At 53.2% G+C, this 17,825-nt stretch overlaps 4 protein-coding genes across 4 annotated transcripts; 3 read left to right on the top strand and 1 right to left on the bottom strand.

Annotated features, from left to right (window-relative positions):
* Positions 1–240: 240 nt before the first annotated feature.
* NCLIV_050360 (conserved hypothetical protein) lies at positions 241–2,092 on the top strand (the record flags this gene model as incomplete). The annotated part of the gene is made up of 6 exons (XM_003884589.1): positions 241–462; positions 739–791; positions 910–957; positions 1,233–1,334; positions 1,601–1,660; positions 2,041–2,092. The coding sequence occupies 6 exons, from the start codon at positions 241–243 to the stop codon at positions 2,090–2,092; spliced, it is 537 nt and encodes a 178-aa protein (XP_003884638.1).
* Positions 2,093–3,986: 1,894 nt separating this feature from the next.
* On the top strand, positions 3,987–5,907 carry NCLIV_050370 (uncharacterized protein; the record flags this gene model as incomplete). The annotated part of the gene is made up of 3 exons (XM_003884590.1): positions 3,987–3,989; positions 4,391–4,496; positions 4,928–5,907. 3 exons carry the CDS (start codon positions 3,987–3,989, stop codon positions 5,905–5,907), a joined length of 1,089 nt encoding a protein of 362 aa, XP_003884639.1.
* Positions 5,908–6,915: 1,008 nt separating this feature from the next.
* On the top strand, positions 6,916–8,502 carry NCLIV_050380 (uncharacterized protein; the record flags this gene model as incomplete). Its single annotated transcript, XM_003884591.1, has 2 exons — positions 6,916–7,043; positions 7,548–8,502. Coding segments are annotated over 2 exons (1,083 nt in total), but the record flags the coding sequence as incomplete, so codon positions are not given.
* Positions 8,503–13,435: 4,933 nt separating this feature from the next.
* NCLIV_050390 (Pyrroline-5-carboxylate reductase,related) lies at positions 13,436–16,442 on the bottom strand (the record flags this gene model as incomplete). Its single annotated transcript, XM_003884592.1, has 6 exons — positions 13,436–13,488; positions 13,909–14,090; positions 14,299–14,353; positions 14,970–15,324; positions 15,736–15,893; positions 16,418–16,442. 6 exons carry the CDS (start codon positions 16,440–16,442, stop codon positions 13,436–13,438), a joined length of 828 nt encoding a protein of 275 aa, XP_003884641.1.
* Between the last annotated feature and the right edge of the window lie 1,383 nt (positions 16,443–17,825).

The following is a 17,825-nucleotide window of genomic DNA, read 5'->3' on the forward strand; positions in this document are numbered from 1 at the left end:
TGCAATCAGCATTTTGTGCGGCTGGAGACTCCGTCGTGGGCGTATCCTCGTAGCGGGAGTTCTGCCCGACAGTGACTCCCGCGTTTCTGGCATTCTTGGGAGACCTGCACTCTTGAGCAGACACCCCAATTCCTGCGGAACGGCATTACTTGCGTTCGTTCGCGAACGACACGCAGAAGGGCGCCTGGTCGATATAGGGGGACTGAGACCAGCGGATCCGCGATTTTTTGAACCAGACCGATGTCTCTCTTTGGCGTCATTGTACCGGGGCGGCCGTGCTTGGCGCCTACCCAAGTCACCGGTCAAGCAGCTCTCGGATCAGTCCAGTCTGGCCAGTGGGTTTGCGACCTGGTAAATCCAGGTGAAATTTCCGACCTTGTCTGTTTCCTGACTTCCCCTCTGCCCAGCAACAATGAAGGGGCTGGCATCTACTACAGCATCCCGCCGTTCGCAGACTGGGAGGTAAGAGTCGTAGAGCTTTCCGTCGCCTGCGTAGTGCGCCGGAGCAGCGCAGGCGCACTTGCCTTTCGTCTAACGCTTGAGTCAATGACGAGTGCCGCGCAGAGTACCCGGCCTGAACGGCGGGCTGAGGTTTGGCAACGATGAATGGTAGCACGACACGCCCATCCAGACATTTGAAAAGGCGCAGCGTCACACATGTTGAGCGCCTTCGGTGTACTGGCAATCCCACTCGAAAGGCACCCATGCAGAGCGCGTCGTGTGCTGTATCTTTTGCAGTTCATGGGGGTCATCACGAACAATCAACCAAGCATTCTACTCTCTCCGGGTTGGTAAGGCGCCACTCTGTTGTGAGTGATTTTTCGTGAAAGTGGAGGAGGTTGGTTCTTTCTTACGTGGCCAGCAGGTGCATTCGTGCGTTATCATTGGTGCTCTCTGTTGCCTCTACAGGTCGCTCTTGCCTCAAGTGAACCAACAGCCGGTTGTAAAGCTCGGCGTGTAAGTGCTATACTGCTCGTATACGGTGACCATTCTTTTAGGATCTCTCGAAGTTCTCACGACATGCTGTGGAACCCAGGAGAGCGAAACACGCATGTCAGTTTGTAGTGCCTCTTCGAGGTGGACGGTACGCTTGTGGGTGGTATCGTATCGCGGAAAGGCTGCCCCTACAATTAAAGAGTAGCTGCCGCTGTTAGGGGCGGGGTTCCGTCCTTTCCCGTGCACCGCCTAGCGTCAGTCAGAATGAGGGATTTCGCGTTTGTCCGTTCCGGCAGATCGGTCGAAAGCGCTGGCGTCCTTCAAGAAAAGCTTTTGACTAAACCGCCGCCAGACGTCAAGAAGGAATACGCGCGCCGAGTCGCCTTAAACTTGTATAGGTGAGCTGGACACCCAGCAGCCAGTATTCTGCTAGAAAGAGGAGTTGGACAATCCCGACCCTTGCAGTGATGGATGAGCAGACTATGCTGCCAGAGTGTACTAAAGCCCTTTGCAGTCAGAGACACTAGGAGCTCCTGCCAACGCCGGTCCCTCAAGATTTCTTGGGCCATGGAACTGCTCTGAAACGGAGCGTGTGGTGACAGCAGCCTGACCGCGTGGGTACACGGATGGAGCGGCATGCTGATGACATCCTGTTTTCCTTCAGATACATCGAGTCTTTTCAAGGCGGTGCGTCGATGCCTCTGCTGGATCAGTGGTTTCAACGGTGAGTCCAAACCCCTCCGAAGCAGTGGACCAGCTGGGCAAGGCAAAAGAGGGCAGTAGCTGTCCCACCAGGCCGCAGTCACTTTGTGGTACTCCTCGTGCCTATGAAGTCGAACAGCATTGCATCTTTGAGTGGAGTACGGATTCAGGCACCTTTGCATTACACAGCTGTGCATCCCAGGTGCCCTCATTCAAAATTTGCACTACGCCAGCCGTTGTACAATAAACGGCTGCACTCAGTGGTAGCTGCCCAAGCGTCAAACACACGTGTGAAGAAGTTACCCGCTTTTTTCACGCGCGCGTGTCGAGCATTACCGAGTCAAAGCGAAGGAGACAGTCCGAGCGGGAACACTTATCCTCCCCTTGGTGTCCATGGCGCAGGTTTGAAGCTCGATACCAACGAGACCCAAATTTTGTCATGAAGAGTGAATGACATCGCTCTTGAGCATTCGTGCTTTCTTGACGAACCTCCACAGGTGTGGGTTCCCTCGAAACGGGCGTGACACACCGGACATTTCGCTGTTTCCTTTCAGGGAGAACTGCTCCCAGTGGCAGATCCTCCCGGAAGGACGGACTGGAAAGTCTGACGGTGCTCAGTGTAAACGAGCTTGACCAGAAAATTGGTTCAGGACATACCATTGGAAGTGTAAAGCCGGGGCGCCGGTCTCCTGCATGAAACACCCCAAGTTCTCACCCTCCTCTGGGGGATAGGGCGTGTACCCTCACCTGGGATGAAAACTGCCAGCCCTTATCGGAGACTTTTTTACGAATGTCTGGTGTGCGCACCAGTGGTGAACAGTGTAATCCGTAGGCAGCGTCGGCCGCGCAATTTTCCTTCTCTATTCATTGCTTCCTCTGTTACTGGAACCTCTTACGAAGTAGAATCTTCTATTTTGGAGTGCCAACCCAATTTTCCGATGCTACACATCTTGTTGTGACGCAATAGGTAGTCGAAGCGAGAATGCTCAGTCGTTTGGTAACTGTTGAGTGTCACTGCAGTCCTCGTTGTCGGCCCATGTATTCCTCCTCCGTTGCTACCGTTCTAGTATCTACTGGTCACCGTGTGTTCTGCATGACCTCTGTGTCGCCCGGCTATCCCTACCAACTTAGGCGGACCACAACACTCCGCTTTTCGACTTACGCTTTCCTCAGAATCAATGTTTTCACAAGAGGGTGCTCTTATTGAGTAAGCTGCGCGAGCGTACCGGACTCAGAAAGTACGGACTGGTGTCGGTGCAGGCACCCTTCCGCCGTAGTGCGCCGTATGCTGCTGCGGATATGCAGCGCTCAGTTAGCTGGAAAAAGCCCTAGCCTTTTTTCGTGGGCTGAGTAACACTCCGATGACATTACCCGCAGCACTCAGAGTCGCGATCAGCTTGCCATTGAGGAAGCATGAATACGCAAATTTGTTCACAAACTGCTGGCAATGCAACAACACGGTGACTGTGTGGAGTGACACGGTCCGTCTATAGTAGGACCGCAATCTTTTCACGTTTGCAGCTTCGTAACGGACTGGTCTCACGGTCGATGCGTACACACTCTCCTGTAACCCTCGCGAGGACACACGGTGTCACCGCTCCCGCGTAACAGTGTTCCGAACCCGTCCCTTAGTCCGCTCTTGACGCATAGCTCAAAGCCATCTCCGCACTGGACACCGGTAGAGCTGTGTCTCACTACGCGTTTGCTCAGCACCGAAAGTCCTGGCAGATTTAGCCGTCTTAGAGATTCTAGTCAGATCTTCTGGGCTCTTGCCCGCAGAAATGCGCAGTTGCTACCAGTTTGTATCCTTTCAATGAATCGTACCGCTACGTTGCCTAGCACATTGGGGGTGTGCCCGTGGAGCTACACGAGGGCGAATACTCATCGGAAGAAAGCCGGCAGTTTCGATGGCTGCCTCACCCAACATTTTGAAGGTGGGCATACACAATGCGCCGTTAGCAAAACAAATTCGCAACGTCATGTACAACTGTGTGGCGACGCCGCCCGCCGTTGCACACCAAAAAGGGATTCACAAGAGAGGGTACCATCGGGGCGCCACCCCGTTTTTGTGACAACACAGTGGGGAATCACATCCGCAATGTGTTCGTATAATGCGTGGGATCGTTTGCGCATGCCTCTAGGACAACTTCCTAGCCGTGTGGAGCGAAATAAAACGCGTGACGCGGACCCCTCCGCAGTAAAAGCAAGCACACGCCACTGACCGGGTCCGCCACGGCTGCAGCGCCTCAGAAGAACCGACGCCAAAGTTCAGATCCTTACTTTTTGCCGTTTTCAATGTGCGATCCCTCTTCTTTTTTATAGTACGCGTTTAACCGACTTTTCCCACCATGGTAAGCGTCAAAACAATCGAGAGGAGCGAGTCAGGATCGGGGTTTTGCTGTGGTGTGCCCGTTCCCAGCGACAGACCAGCAGAGCTGGCTGCTTCAGTTTTGTATGAATCCCTGTCTCTCTGTCTGTGCACGTGTGCAAGTAGAGCACTGCAAGGATTTCAGACACTCGGTGTAGTATTGTTTGAAAAATTTTGTGTAGGAATTTTACGCTCGCGCTGAGTAGCGGACAATAGGACATCAGGCTCGTGGATTTGTGTTGTGTGGGTGCACGTGTTTTCCCCCGCTGGCGGAGACAGCGGCCTCTGCCCGACAGCGCTGCCGCAGCAAGTACGGTTATGCCGTCTCTTGTCAACTGGCTCCAATTTTCTTGAATTGTGCCTTTTTGTGGAATCTGTGGACAGGCATACGGTCTTCCCATTTCCCAGGAGGTGGCCAAGGAGCTGGCCGAGAACGCAAGAAAGATTGCGTCCCCGGGCAAGGGTATTCTGGCGGCTGATGAGTCTACTGGTAGGCTTCGAAGAGTCTGACACAACTGTGCTCCCAGTTGTTTTTCCTTGATTTCTTTCCACTGTTAGGGACTCTTTCACGGCCGGCACCTTAGTTGTCTGCAGCTCCGTGTCAACGCCCAATGGCTCCTCCGTGTTGTTCTGCTGTGTCGCAGTGAATGTTCTGCTGTGTCGCAGTGAATTTCGCTTACGCGTGCTCGAGAGCTAATAACCCCGGTCGAGGGGAAAGGTAGATGTTCTCCATTTTTCGTCACTGGTAGTTGGAAGGAGCGATTCGGGTGCTGGTTGAGCTGAGGATGTCGAGGTTGACAGTCTGCAGCATGCATGTGCAGCCGATCGTTTGTCGTTCATTTTCCCGTTTTTTCCCCAATTTTGCCGCCTGGTTGGTCCGAAAATGTTTTGGCTCGTGTTCTGTATGGATGCGTGCACCAGGGACGATCAAGAAGCGTTTCGACAGCATCGGCGTGGAGAACACGGAAGCAAACCGTGCGTTCTACCGTGACTTGCTGTTCAGCACCAAGGGCCTTGGCCAGTACATCAGTGGTGCAATCCTTTTCGAAGAGACTCTGTACCAGAAGAGCCCGTCCGGAGTCCCCATGGTCGATCTGTTGAAGGCCGAGGGTATCATCCCGGGTATCAAGGTTGACAAGGGCCTGGAGACCATTCCCCTCACTGACGACGAGAAGGCCACCATGGGTCTCGATGGCCTCTCTGAGAGATGCAAAAAGTACTACGAGGCTGGCGCGCGCTTTGCCAAGTGGCGTGCGGTCCTCAGCATCGATCCCGCGAAGGGAAAGCCCTCGAACCTGTCTATCATCGAAGTCGCTCACGGCCTCGCACGCTACGCAGCAATCTGCCAGGCCAACCGACTCGTGCCCATTGTTGAGCCCGAAATCCTTACAGACGGTAGCCACGACATCTCTGTGTGCGCCGAAGTCACTGAGCGCGTGTTGGCCGCAGTTTTCAAGGCCCTGAACGATCACCATGTCCTCCTGGAGGGCGCGTTGTTGAAGCCCAACATGGTTACTCAGGGATCTGAGTGCCCAAAGCAATCTTCCCACGAGGAGGTCGCCTTCTACACAGTTCGCAGCCTGAAGCGCACGGTCCCCCCTGCGCTCCCCGGTGTGATGTTCCTTTCCGGAGGTCAGTCCGAGGAGGACGCATCGCTCAACCTGAATGAGATGAACAAGATGGGCCCACACCCATTCCAACTCTCCTTCTCCTACGGCCGGGCTCTGCAGGCATCCTGCCTGAAAGCCTGGAAGGGTGTCTCGGAAAACAAGGCTAAGGCTCAGGAGGTGCTCCTCGAGCGTGCACGCGCCAACAGCGAAGCGCAACTCGGTAAATATGGCGGCGGTGCAGGCGGCGCGGCCGCAGCGTCTTCCCTTTTCGAGAAGCGCTATGTGTACTAAGTGCACAGCCAAAATCTACGAGAGTAGATGCGTCTAATTGTGTGTGCTGTTGTACAAGGGATGAGAGCTGATGCGGTTTTGTCGTCGCCATGCGCAGCCCCTTTCCCGTTTTGAATGAGCGCCAGCAGTCGCGACTCGTTAGTGATGACGCAGTGACTCAGGCAGAGTTCATTGTGTGTTGAAGATTGCGTCATGTCGCTAGTTTTTTTTTGGTCACGGTTTGCACGGTAGCTCAGCGCTGTACCTGATGTGTACCCGATGCAGACGCGATGCTCATGTGATAAAGGAACCTTTTCCGACAGCAAACTAGTGGTGGATGAAAAACCTTGGGATTTTCGTCACGTCCGGACCTGGCAGCGGGACCGGAAATCAGATTGCGGCGAAGTAGTATGGAAGGTTTGACACAATTAATCTGGAAGTTGTTGGAAGTAGAATTCACGTTTCCGGACAACGGATTCCAGAATGTGTAGCAACGAGTGAGCGCAGGTCACACAGCTGCGTGGCAGCTCATCTACCGTTCATAGGTAACGTACGATCTGTTGAATCGAACTGTCACTCTGTAGCAACCAAGACATTTAAAATGAATCTGCCGTACATGGAGGCTGGATTCATTACCTGTTCCTCCCGCACTCAGAAACGGAGGGAGTGGGGAAAGGTTGTCTGCGGGGCGAATCAATGTGGTTGCACCTAGATCTCGGTCAGGAGAATCAATTGACTACTTATGCCCAGCTGGAAATGTATGGAAGACAAGTGTTTCTTAAGCAAATACTTGCGCGATAAAAGAGGTGCAAACAAATTGGAAGGGAAATTATTCCAACAAGATGGTAAGGTTACGCCGTCCAGATACACTAACGGTTCACGAGAGCAATTTCAGGGGGTCCGCTGCGTGCATAGTGAGGTCTCTCGTCGGAACAATGCCTCTTGTTTCTGCCATGTTCTGACATCGAAAAGGAAAGCAACATGGGGTACGGCCTCTTGTGCTGCACTGCGTCGTCCCTTTCTGAGCAGGTGAACATTTCTCAAGAAATCGCGAAGGAGTTAGCGGAAAATGCGAAGGCTATCGCTTCGCCAGGAAAAGGCATTCTCGCCGCTGATGAATCAACTGGTGGGCGGTTACAGTTGCCTATCTGCTCAGCGTAACACTCCGCAAACAAGTAGAATCTAATTACCCGATCTATGCTTCCTGATGGTGTGGAGATGGCTGCCGAAGTTGGATGACTGTTACCACATTCATACTGAATAAAGGAGCACTGTTACTCAGTTATTGTTGCATGGCCAGTAGTATTGAGAATGGTTCCCCGGCACTGAATAGCTTTGTGCTATAATAAGGCGTCAAAACGCGTTTGCTGTTCAAGACCGTGATTTCCAGTAGGAGATTCGCTGATTGCTCGTCCAAGCTGAGGAATTGCCGCTGGAGTGCAGGCTTTTTCCCCGAAAATAAAGCACAGAGAGCTTGTCCTCAGATTGGTAGGAAAGTATCTTAGCGCTTTGTTGCATAATGCGGGCTCTGGCACCATGAGCAGCTTAGCCAAGTAGAAAACCGGAATCCCGTGGGGATATAGGACTCGAACAGTTCAGTAGGGTACCTCGGGATGTTTCGGCTGTTTGGTGACAGGAACAATCAAGAAGCGTTTCGACAGTATCTCAGTAGAGAATACAGAGGCCAATCGAGCAGCTTATCGTGATCTGCTTTTCACATCCAAGGGAATTGGGAACTACGTTAGTGGGGCAATCCTGTTTGAGGAGACACTGTTCCAGAAGAGCCCATCAGGCACACCTATGGTCCAGCTCTTGAAGAATGAAGGTATTATTCCGGGTATCAAAGTCGACAAAGGCCTAGCTACACTTCCAGGAACAGACGACGAAAAAGCAACGCTGGGTCTAGACGGACTCGCCGAAAGATGCCAAGACTATTATAAAGCCGGCGCGCGCTTTGCCAAGTGGCGTGCTGTCCTCAGTATTGACCAGGCAAAAGGCAAACCGTCGAACTTATCTATCCTCGAGGTTGCTCATGGCCTCGCTCGCTACGCGGCAATATGCCAAGCCAACAGATTGGTGCCAATCGTTGAGCCTGAAATTCTAACGGACGGGAACCATGACATCTCCGTGTGTGCGGAGGTAACGGAGCGGGTGCTCGCGGCGGTTTTCAAAGCTCTCAGTGATCACCATGTTTTGCTAGAAGGAGCACTGCTCAAACCAAACATGGTGACACAGGGTTCTGACTGTCCCACGAAGGCCACACCTGAAGAGGTTGCCTTCTACACCGTGCGAGCCCTCAGACGCACCGTGCCACCCGCTCTGCCCGGCGTCATGTTTCTTTCTGGCGGCCAGTCAGAGGAAGAGGCCTCTGTAAACTTGAACGCAATGAACATGATGGGACCACATCCCTGGGCTCTATCATTCTCTTACGGCCGAGCACTGCAAGCTTCTTGCCTCAACGCATGGAAGGGAAAACCCGCGAACAAGGACAATGCTCAGAAAGTCCTTCTTGAACGAGCAAAAGCAAACAGCGAGGCTCAGCTTGGAAAATACCAAGGTGGTGCTGGTGGAGCTGCTGCCGCTTCTTCTCTGTATGAAAAACGTTATGTATACTGAGACAGTGTCGCTGCATGCGTTTCATGGTGCAGAAAACAGGCGCCTTTTTCGTCATCACCGGCGCTATGGCTTTCAGCAGGCGACAGAAGGCGTGCTAGTGCCGTCTACCTTTTTGCCAGCTGCTTAGCGTGGAAACCCCGAGAACTGTGGTTAGCGTCATCCCAGAGACGAAATTCTCCAGAGATGCGTCCCGAACGTGCCAGTGTTTGGTGAGTGCCGACAGTGACAGGATTGTTTTTGACGCGCATTTGCAAAGGAAATCTCCGCACCTCAGACTGCTCTCTGCGACCGCATGTTGTCAACTCGTCAGGGTGTATAGAAACAGCTTACAGGCGTGCTGCGTTCGTGCGCAAGTATGCATTGGATCTAAAAAAATTCGGATTCGTGTTCACGGTTATACGGACGACGCTGTTTAAACAGACACAAATTGGAGGTCAGACACCAGACGTAGACGCTGAAAAGCAGGATTCTTTTCTCCCGCGATAATCAGAAGCTGAATTCGCTGCTACAGAAAAGTCTGCACTCCGCAAAAAAGATTTCTAGTCACGGGTGCGATACTGTATGCACTTCCGGAGATCTAACTTTGGAACATTTGGTGGCCGCTTAGATCCCGACCTTCTGCCAGAAGGAACTCCCCTCTCACGGCTTCTTCCCGGTCCCTCACTGGTTACCGCAGCGGGTGGCCGCTCCGACTGGTGCGTAACGACGTGGGGCGTCAAAGATCCCTTCGCCTGAGGGTGCAGTCTCCTCACCGACACTGAGGGATTCTGGGTTGCGCGTTGCGGCCTGGCACGCACGCCACAAGTCGTGTCCTTCATGCTGGAACTCGATACCACGTTAGCACTAGCCCGTCCTAGAGTCTCGCGTTTCGGTGTTGCAGCGCCTCCCAATCCTCCGTGGCAGGTGGCATGCGGCTGATGTTGCCTGTGCCGTCTGTCGCTCTCGCCCCGGGGAAACAGCGTGAACCGCTGACTGCCAAACGCAATCGGTGCCTTCCGCTCGAAAAACTGACCCTTTTGTGCGGTCTCCGTAAGACGAGCGAGAGCACCGGAGCGATCCGAAGGCTTCATCCCGCATCCGCGATTTTGCGTTTCTCCGCGTCTCCTGTCCTGCCCAGCGGACGGCTCCTGTCGCAGGCCAGCTTGAGTCGAGCCGAAACCCGAAGTGCACGGGTTGCTCGTTCCGGTACTCCGGACTCCCGGAGTGGACTCATCTCTCTGCTTGACTTCTCCCACGCGCACAGTTCGACGGACAGATGCGGGCGTCGCAGCAGAGGAGCTCGATTTCCTCGCAACCCTGTTGGCAGCTGTGTCGACACACGGTCCGGTGCCCCGGGTTCTGTCAGGCTTCGCTGTGGCCGCAGTGTCAGGGCGGGATCTTCGCGGCGCCGAATCGATCCCAACGGTCGCTTCTGCCTGCTGGGCACGAGGACCGTGGCATCTCAGCGTGGGTCGACTGAGCACGCGATGTGGCTTGGCTGCTGGCTTCGTGGCCTGCGGCGAGGCCTTAGAAAAACTGATCGCAAGCTCGGAGGAAAAGGCATCCCAGAGAGTCGTCGGCTTACGCTGCAGCAGACGAACTGGGGACTCCCCGAGGGGTTGGGGGTGTCTTGACCGACCCTTGGCCCGTGGGCGGGAGAGGGAACGGCAGCGTCTGGGGGCTCGGCTGGTGGGCGGAGACGATGTGTCTGATTGAAGAACCGATTCGCTTGAGGCAGTTGTGGAGCTGCATCGGCTTTCTTCGGAGATGTGTTTCAGTGAAACTGAGGATAGACTTGGGCGAACCAGCCCAGGAGTGTTGGTACGGGCCCTGCTACTGGAACGCGGAGCTCGCCTTTTGGAAGGCTCGCCATGATGCGGAGTAGACTGGGAACTGATTTTCACGCCGAGTGTGTGTTGAAAACAATCCAAAAGCCCAACCTTATTCTGTAAGAAAAGGTACACACATCAGGGGGCAATCGGCCAACGTTTGGATTCAGGTAAAAAGAAACTCACACTCCCATCAGATTTCCTCGAGCCCTGATGAAAAAAAGAACAACCGAGTGCAAGGAGTTTCTGCCTACACATTTCGAGTCGCAGGAACGCGTTTCTTCCAGACGGAAGAGGCGATTGTACTCACAAAACACAGGTAGAAATCACACAGTCGCTCCACGCGCGTAGTTACGCATGAACCCGGTTTGCTTCCGGTATAAGCTTGGCCCAGGAATGAGAAGTGACGTGTGCGGTAGAGAACCCGGCCACGTTCAGCTGTGGATATCTCGACGGGCACGACTTTTTCGGCCTAGTGCTGGCGCGTAGTTAGGCTTACCAGTTGTCTACATTCGCAAACTGTGGAAGATGATAGCTACCCACGGGAAAAAATCGTTCGGAGATCCTCCGATCAGTGCAGTGCTGCCTTGGCTGAGGGCGACATCTGAAGAAAAACGGGCGTGTGATCGCTGGCCCAGGTTTAACCGACTCTACGGGAGTTTTTTCCTCGTTAGCTGCACAGCAGTTGTCATGGGAAAAGCGTTGACAAGCACGCGCCTTCTGAGACAATTTCAGAGAGAAAAACTCACTTGCAGGCGGTTAGGCTCGAGCGGCAGCGCGCAGCTGTTGGAAGTCGACAAATACCGCGCAACCGGTTGGACGACCTTTCGAGCCTCCTTGGCTGCTTGGATTATTCCACTGCCCTGCGTCGCTTCTCTCAGACCTTCACTGAAATGCAGCGGAAGGATATTCATGGTGATTGCTCGCGGAACGGAAGAAAAAACGATACAAAGAGAGTCACTTCTCAGAGTGCGTACTACAACCGACAACCAGAGTCGCGCATACACTGAACAGAGAGCGACTCAAACAACATGTTGAATTCGCGCGTAAAACTTCCTCTCGCCCAACAGCGGACTTTCCCCTTGTTCTCCTGGGGCAAGCGTGGATTTCCACAAACGAAACAACAAACTTACAGTTGCCTTTCAGTAACAGTCCGTGTGTCTTGCGTGAGTCTCCCGCCGATGCAAGGAAACTCTAGACACGACCGATCGAGTCACGCTAGCAGCCCCAGCGCCTCGTTTCCTCCAGGCACACAAAATCTCCCCTGGAACCTCTCTCGAAACGCCGTCGTAGAAAGTCTTTCTGAGAGGGTACACAGGGTGAAAAAAACTGTCGAACGGCCAAACCGCGCTCGGTCGTTGCGATGCTCGCGGCAAGAAGGCGCTATAAAGGGAGGGTTGAAGTCAGGCAGCGCTGCTCTCGCCAGCTAGCTGCCCGTTAGCACAAGACCCGGGCGTCCATGTTTCCGTTGCTCGTTGCAAAACTGAAACTATGACGACAAATACAAAACTGCAGGACTCTGAAATATGGTAGGGAGAAGGAATTTAAAAAACACAGAAGCGGAAGCAGCGAGCGGCTGCAGCCTCCACAGTCGAGATCCGGCCGACGGAATCGCAATTGATCCGTCGATGTGAGTCTTGCTTTGCGACAGCTGCCGCTGTGTCGCTTCGCTCCTTTCATTTTCTCCGACACGGGTGTCTCGAGTCCTACACGAAGCGCCTCCATGGACTTCAAAGTGCTTTTCTTGCTGGGCGTGCTTACCAGCCACTGCGCAGTTCTCTGGCATAGTCAGTGTCCGCGCTGGAAGAATTCTCTTTTGCTGCAGTTTTGCTGTCGACGTCTTTGTTTGTATAGCGTTTTCCGCCGTGACTCTTTTGTCAACATTGCCTCGGGGAAAGCGATATCTCATGCGAGTACCGCACACAATCGGGCGCCGCTTGGTTCCTGCTGTACTGTTCCCCAAACCCAGGATGCAGAGAAGCACAGAGAGGAAGAATGCGTTCAGACGACCCAGAGTTCGTTATGAATCCGCACAGTTATTCCTAAGCTAGCCGTTCTCCACGTTGCACACCAGGAAGGGCGCTTTACATATACGGCAGGAAAAGACAAAACTCTTGCCTCCGTCTAACAGCCCTATCGTAGGACAGTTGCCAATGTACGAGAAGCGACACCAAATGGATCGAGGAGGTAAAACACAGGTATCGGCACCTTTTACGTCTAGTCGCATCGTCAAAAAAACTGCTCCTTCTGTCGCCCTGTGGCTGTCACGCCCCTCTCCCCCTTTCGCCGCCCCGCAGGAGCCTCCCTGTCCGCGGGGTGTTTCCCACTCCTGCAAAGCACGTTCTTTTGGCTCGGCTTTTCTTGCGTTTCCTGCTTTCCTAGAGTCTCCCAAAAAAAAGCCTCATAAGTGTCTCTTTGTCTAGTGCTCTCAGTCACAGTGAAGGTACACACAGTGTCTGTCGAGCAGGAAAGCCGGCGTTACCTCACCGTGAAGACCGGTGTTGTGTCAGGGGGGGGGGGGGGGGGGGCGGAAAAAACGGAATGCTTCGCGGCTGTCACTTTTCAAGCGATGAAGCTCCCTTCAATGCTGCATCCCAATTTCAAACACAGTTCTGTTCCGTGGGATCAAGGCTGATGTGGTTTCTCGTTGGTGTCAGGTGACCGCCGCACAATTTCGCGCGGGGACAAAGGCAGCGTGCATCGCCATCCTTTGACGAGTTCTGCATTTTGAGTTTCAACTAATACACAGCATTCCACGTTCGACCTTGGCTGCTTGCACATTTGCTACTCGGACTCCCACGCAGTACCGTAGTGTTGGTACTGCGTCGCGACTCAAATCTAACACGATTTCGGTCACCAGAGAACTCACTACAGGAAGGAAAGAGCCGGCCTGGCAAAGAAAATCACCTTAACCGACGATGAACGTCGCCTTTGTGGCGTTTTTCCGGGGAAACGCGTGTCCACACAGCCTTCCCGCGGGCGAACGACGAACGAAAACACGTTTTCCCTTTGAAAAGTACGGCGTCATGGCCACTCCATACTCTGAGTCACGGAAAAGGACGCAGAGACGCGTCCGAAAAGCGAACATCTTGGGCGCATACAAACCTTCGGCAGCGCACTCAACTTTAGCACCCCAAATCTTTTGCACGATCTGTCGTTGCATCGATTGCCTGAATAACTGCGAAGAACGAAACAGACAAGAGAGGGGAAGCCCACTACACACATGGAGAGGAGTAACCTCTTTCCTTTCCCTGTCTTTCCAAACGACATTCCTGCCTGAGTTACCCGCGCCTATTCAACTTGGAACAACGAAATCGCCGACCTGAAGTCAACGTCTTCCACATCCATGTCTACACTTGACGTCGCTGTCCTCTCGAGGCCTTCACACTGCTGTGTCCCTCTTTTTTTGACGCTCGTTTCTTCTGCCCCTGTCCCCCTCGAGACCTGCAAGTGAAGAAGCCTCCGGACGCATCTCTATCGACCTCCAGGCGTTTCACGAGTGTATCTGAGCAACCTCCTGTTGACGTGAGGTGCGGGAAGAAATCCAGAGCCCGTGTATTCCGCGAGTGTCCGACTCGTTCGCTCCCACGTTCCTTACTGGCGTTTCGAAATCCCCAGCGCTCCAGCGCGGCTATCCCTGCAATCGTCGTGCCCCCCGGAGATGTCACTTGATCCTTAAGTTCTGCAAAGTGTCGCCTGCCGAACTCGACACGGGCGAAGGCGGCGCTCCCTTCTACCATGTCCATGGCCAGGTCCTGGGCGAGTTTCCGTGGCAAGCCGCTGGCGCAGAGACACCCCAAAAAACGACAACGACAGCGTGTGCCGAGTTGGATATCGGTTACAACTTCTCGACTGTGTGTTTCCCTAAGAATGACACACACACGCGAGCACGTGGCGCTGCCAGCAAGGACACCAGACAACGGACTCGACAGCTTTCTGTTGCGAAAAGGTTCAAGAAAACGTCTCCCGCGGTTTCTCAGGTTCTTACTTCTTCACACCCGCATCCGACAAGGCATCCAGAAAGGTGAAAATGAACGCTGGCCCTGATGATTCATGCACACACACCGACACACACACACAGTTCGTTTGCACGGAAGCATGCACAGTTTTGAGACGAGAACACGAGACAACTCGCACCCGACCATCGACCCTGACATATCTGTAGATACGGTATTCCGAGGGTCATGCGTGTGTGTCGATTCACGCATCCCCAAAACTTCCGTGAGGAGACGCCGATACAGTGACGCCTATGTGGGCAGGACACGAGGACTGGATTGGACACGCACGCGCACAAACACGAAAAGTCTGCGTCACACACGCGTGGCACGCGTGAATGGATCCCCTGTCATTTCCCGCGCCACACCAGAAGTCGACAGAGCAAACGTCTAGAAACACATCTATATAATGAACTAGAACTGCACACAAACCCAACTACAGAACCACACAAACACAAAAACAGTTACACAGAGAGGCACAGATGCATCCACACATTTCTATATTACATTTACACACACAGTTGCAAACCGGCAGATGCCCAGAGGCACGCAGCACAGCGGCGCTGTTTGCCTTTGGCACTGTTCGCATCGGGATGAACATCTGTTCACTTGCTCACATCTCTATGCCGCAAAATCTCGACACGCGTCTGTCAACGGTTTTTACCTGAACCACTGATGGCGCCTGCGGCGGCGATGTGTTTCTCCTGGACTTTGTAGCAGCTGCCGACAGCACTCAGCAGCGACTCGACAGTTGTGCGATCTTCGTCTGTACAGTCCTGTCCCATCGAGAAGACGCTGACGCCGTGTCTGATTTGCGAAGGCGTATTGGGCATCACTCGACAGATTCGGCGATTCAGAGAATTCGGATCTAACGCCCGAGCGAGTGTTTCGATGTCGAGACCCACGCAGATTGAAATCAACAGGTGCTTGTCCTTGTCAACCACCATGCGGATGTCGTGCAGGACCTGAACTGCGTCTTGCGGCTTCACGGAAATGACGATGATGTCCACGTCGGCCAGCTGTACGTACACACCAGAGGGGCGAGGACAGGCAGGGAACAACGGCAGTCTTGCGGAAACGATGGAACAGGGAAGAAAACGCTGCGGCATGCCAAAAATCCTTCCGTTTCCACTATGCAGATGATGGCATTTCCCTACACATGCTCTACGAAATATACACCCACATAGAAACACTGTCTCCGTATCCCCATCTACATACATGTAAACGCCCTTATGCATGAAGTTCAATCGTGACTGTCTGTGCAAGTCCTCTGATAGATGACCCAGGTCATGGACCTAGGCTTTTGTCGATTTTCTCGGAGCGATATTTTTCGCGCGAGCTTTGTCGAATCGGTGACTATTCGCTCGGCTTGCGAAACTACCGGCATAGGGAGGGGAAGGAACTCTCATGTGCGTTCGTGGCACACCTACTCCGGCGATGCTTTGGAAGGATCGGTATCCGAGATCCTCGACGAGAGAGCGTTTCGTCTCGTTTCTCACAAACATGTACACCTGGTCCTTCTTCACTCTATCGGAGTCCACGAAACCTTTAGCCAGCGCAAAGGCCATGACACCAGCGCCCACAAAGGCTAAACAAACCAAGAGAGAGACCAAAAACAGTGAAAGCCTACTGAGGAGATACCCGAGGCAAATACGTATTCCTACATAGAAACATGCACATGCAGATACACCCATGCATACAACAAACCTATATATATATATATATCTAAACGTATATGTATATGTGAGATGTGAGTGTGCTATATCGACATACATGTACACACACTCACACACACGCTATCAATGTACGTATATATGCATGTATACATATCTATATGCAGATAGGGCGAGTGCTTGAGACGGGGATATCGAGACCTGTCGATTCGAAGACAAGCACGCAGCTACGCTGAGTCACCTCTCTTCTGACCCCCAAGTTGGTGAGATGGACGACGCAACACAAAATTCACGCGTGCGTTTCATCCCCCCTCATCGCCCTCCCTAACTCCCGTCGCTCCATGTACGCGTGGCTGTCTCTTGCACTCTTGTGCAACGTCCAGAGCCCCTGTCAACGAAATCCCTTTGCACCCGCCTCTTGTACAACGTATGGACATACCGATTTTCTTGTGGAGCGCCTCCATCGTGTCTTTCGCAGCGAGGAACGAGCGCAGAAACAGGAGAGTCGGTCTCGAGACTCGAAAGTCCGAGTAATCCCGTCAGGGGTAGCTACGTGGAGAGAGCAGCCAGATGTTGGCAGATGAGGCTCGAAGAGAGGGAAACAGCCACGTGGAGGAGAATGCAAACAAAAATGGCTAGCACGGGGCGAGACGCGGTCACACATCGACTTGTTTTTGGGTCACGGCTTTTGGCTCGTCTCTTCGTCCGGGTGTTAGGGAGTTTCAGTTTCAAAGAGAGAAATGAATTTAAGAAGCAACACAGAAACGGAGAGAAAGAAGAGCAGAGAAGGCTCCTTTAGAAAGAGAACCGGATGACAAAAGCTGGTCGAGTCGCGACCAGTGCACAAAAACAGCTCTGGGAGACGAGGCACCTGCATGCACACACGGACGCTTTATGTGTGGAGAGGGGCGGAAACGCTCATTTCTTTTCTTCTTTCGCGTTGAGAGAGGGTTTTGAAAGAGGGTTTTTATATAGGGGGTCTCGACTGCGCAGGAAAGAAAGGGAAGAACGAGTGTGTTGGACTCGTGTTTTCTGGAGCTGCGAAAAGCGCGCGAGACAGCGACACGCGCGCGTTAAGCGGCCAGCCGAGAAGGCGTCGTTTAAAAAGAGCACTAAAAAACGGGAAATTTCTTACTTCTGCGGGTTCCAACGGGGAACACGGGAAGAAAGGCATTCGTATGGAAAGAACGGATTTTTGGAAAGCCTCGGGATATCGACCTACGCCGAACAGCGGTGCTCTCAGCCTTCACAAAATGACACACGCAAAAAAGTTGGACGGCGGGTTTTCACTTCTCAGAGCCAATAACGAAGGGAGGAGGTTGTTTTCTTTCCTGACTCGAAGAAAAGGATCGCAGAAAGTCAACTCCGGGATTTTTGGTAAGCCGAAAACGGTCGCCTTGACAAGCCGGAGAGTAGTTTTGTACTGAGCACCTACACCGGAACTTGACGAGTTTAGGATGTTTTTCCGAGTTGGTAAGAAAAGCATTTCATTCCGTCCTTCTTTGACGACCCGTAGAACAATAGGAAACTCGAGGGAAAGGTGCGTTTGTGCGCGTTCCCTTCGAGATGACCGACCCGACACAACACCCTGCTCTAAGGGCACTTTCCAGGTGAGGAACGAATCCACTCCCTCGTCATCGGATGCCGCACATCGAGACGAACGAGAAGAAGTCGAGATCGACTTTCCTCGAGTTTCCTCTGGTGGTTGTCAACCGATCACGGCAAGAGATTCTGCAGTGGGCCGCATGCCTGAGCAGGGTGTGCGTTTGCACCGAACTTTCAGAAGTTAGACTTCTCGTCTCCCGTTCCTTCTCGCTCGTTTTGACAAACACTCGACCCCCGGGCCA

This window comes from Neospora caninum, chromosome X, assembly GCF_000208865.1.
Source record: "Neospora caninum Liverpool complete genome, chromosome X".
NCBI classification, from domain to species: domain Eukaryota; phylum Apicomplexa; class Conoidasida; order Eucoccidiorida; family Sarcocystidae; genus Neospora; species Neospora caninum.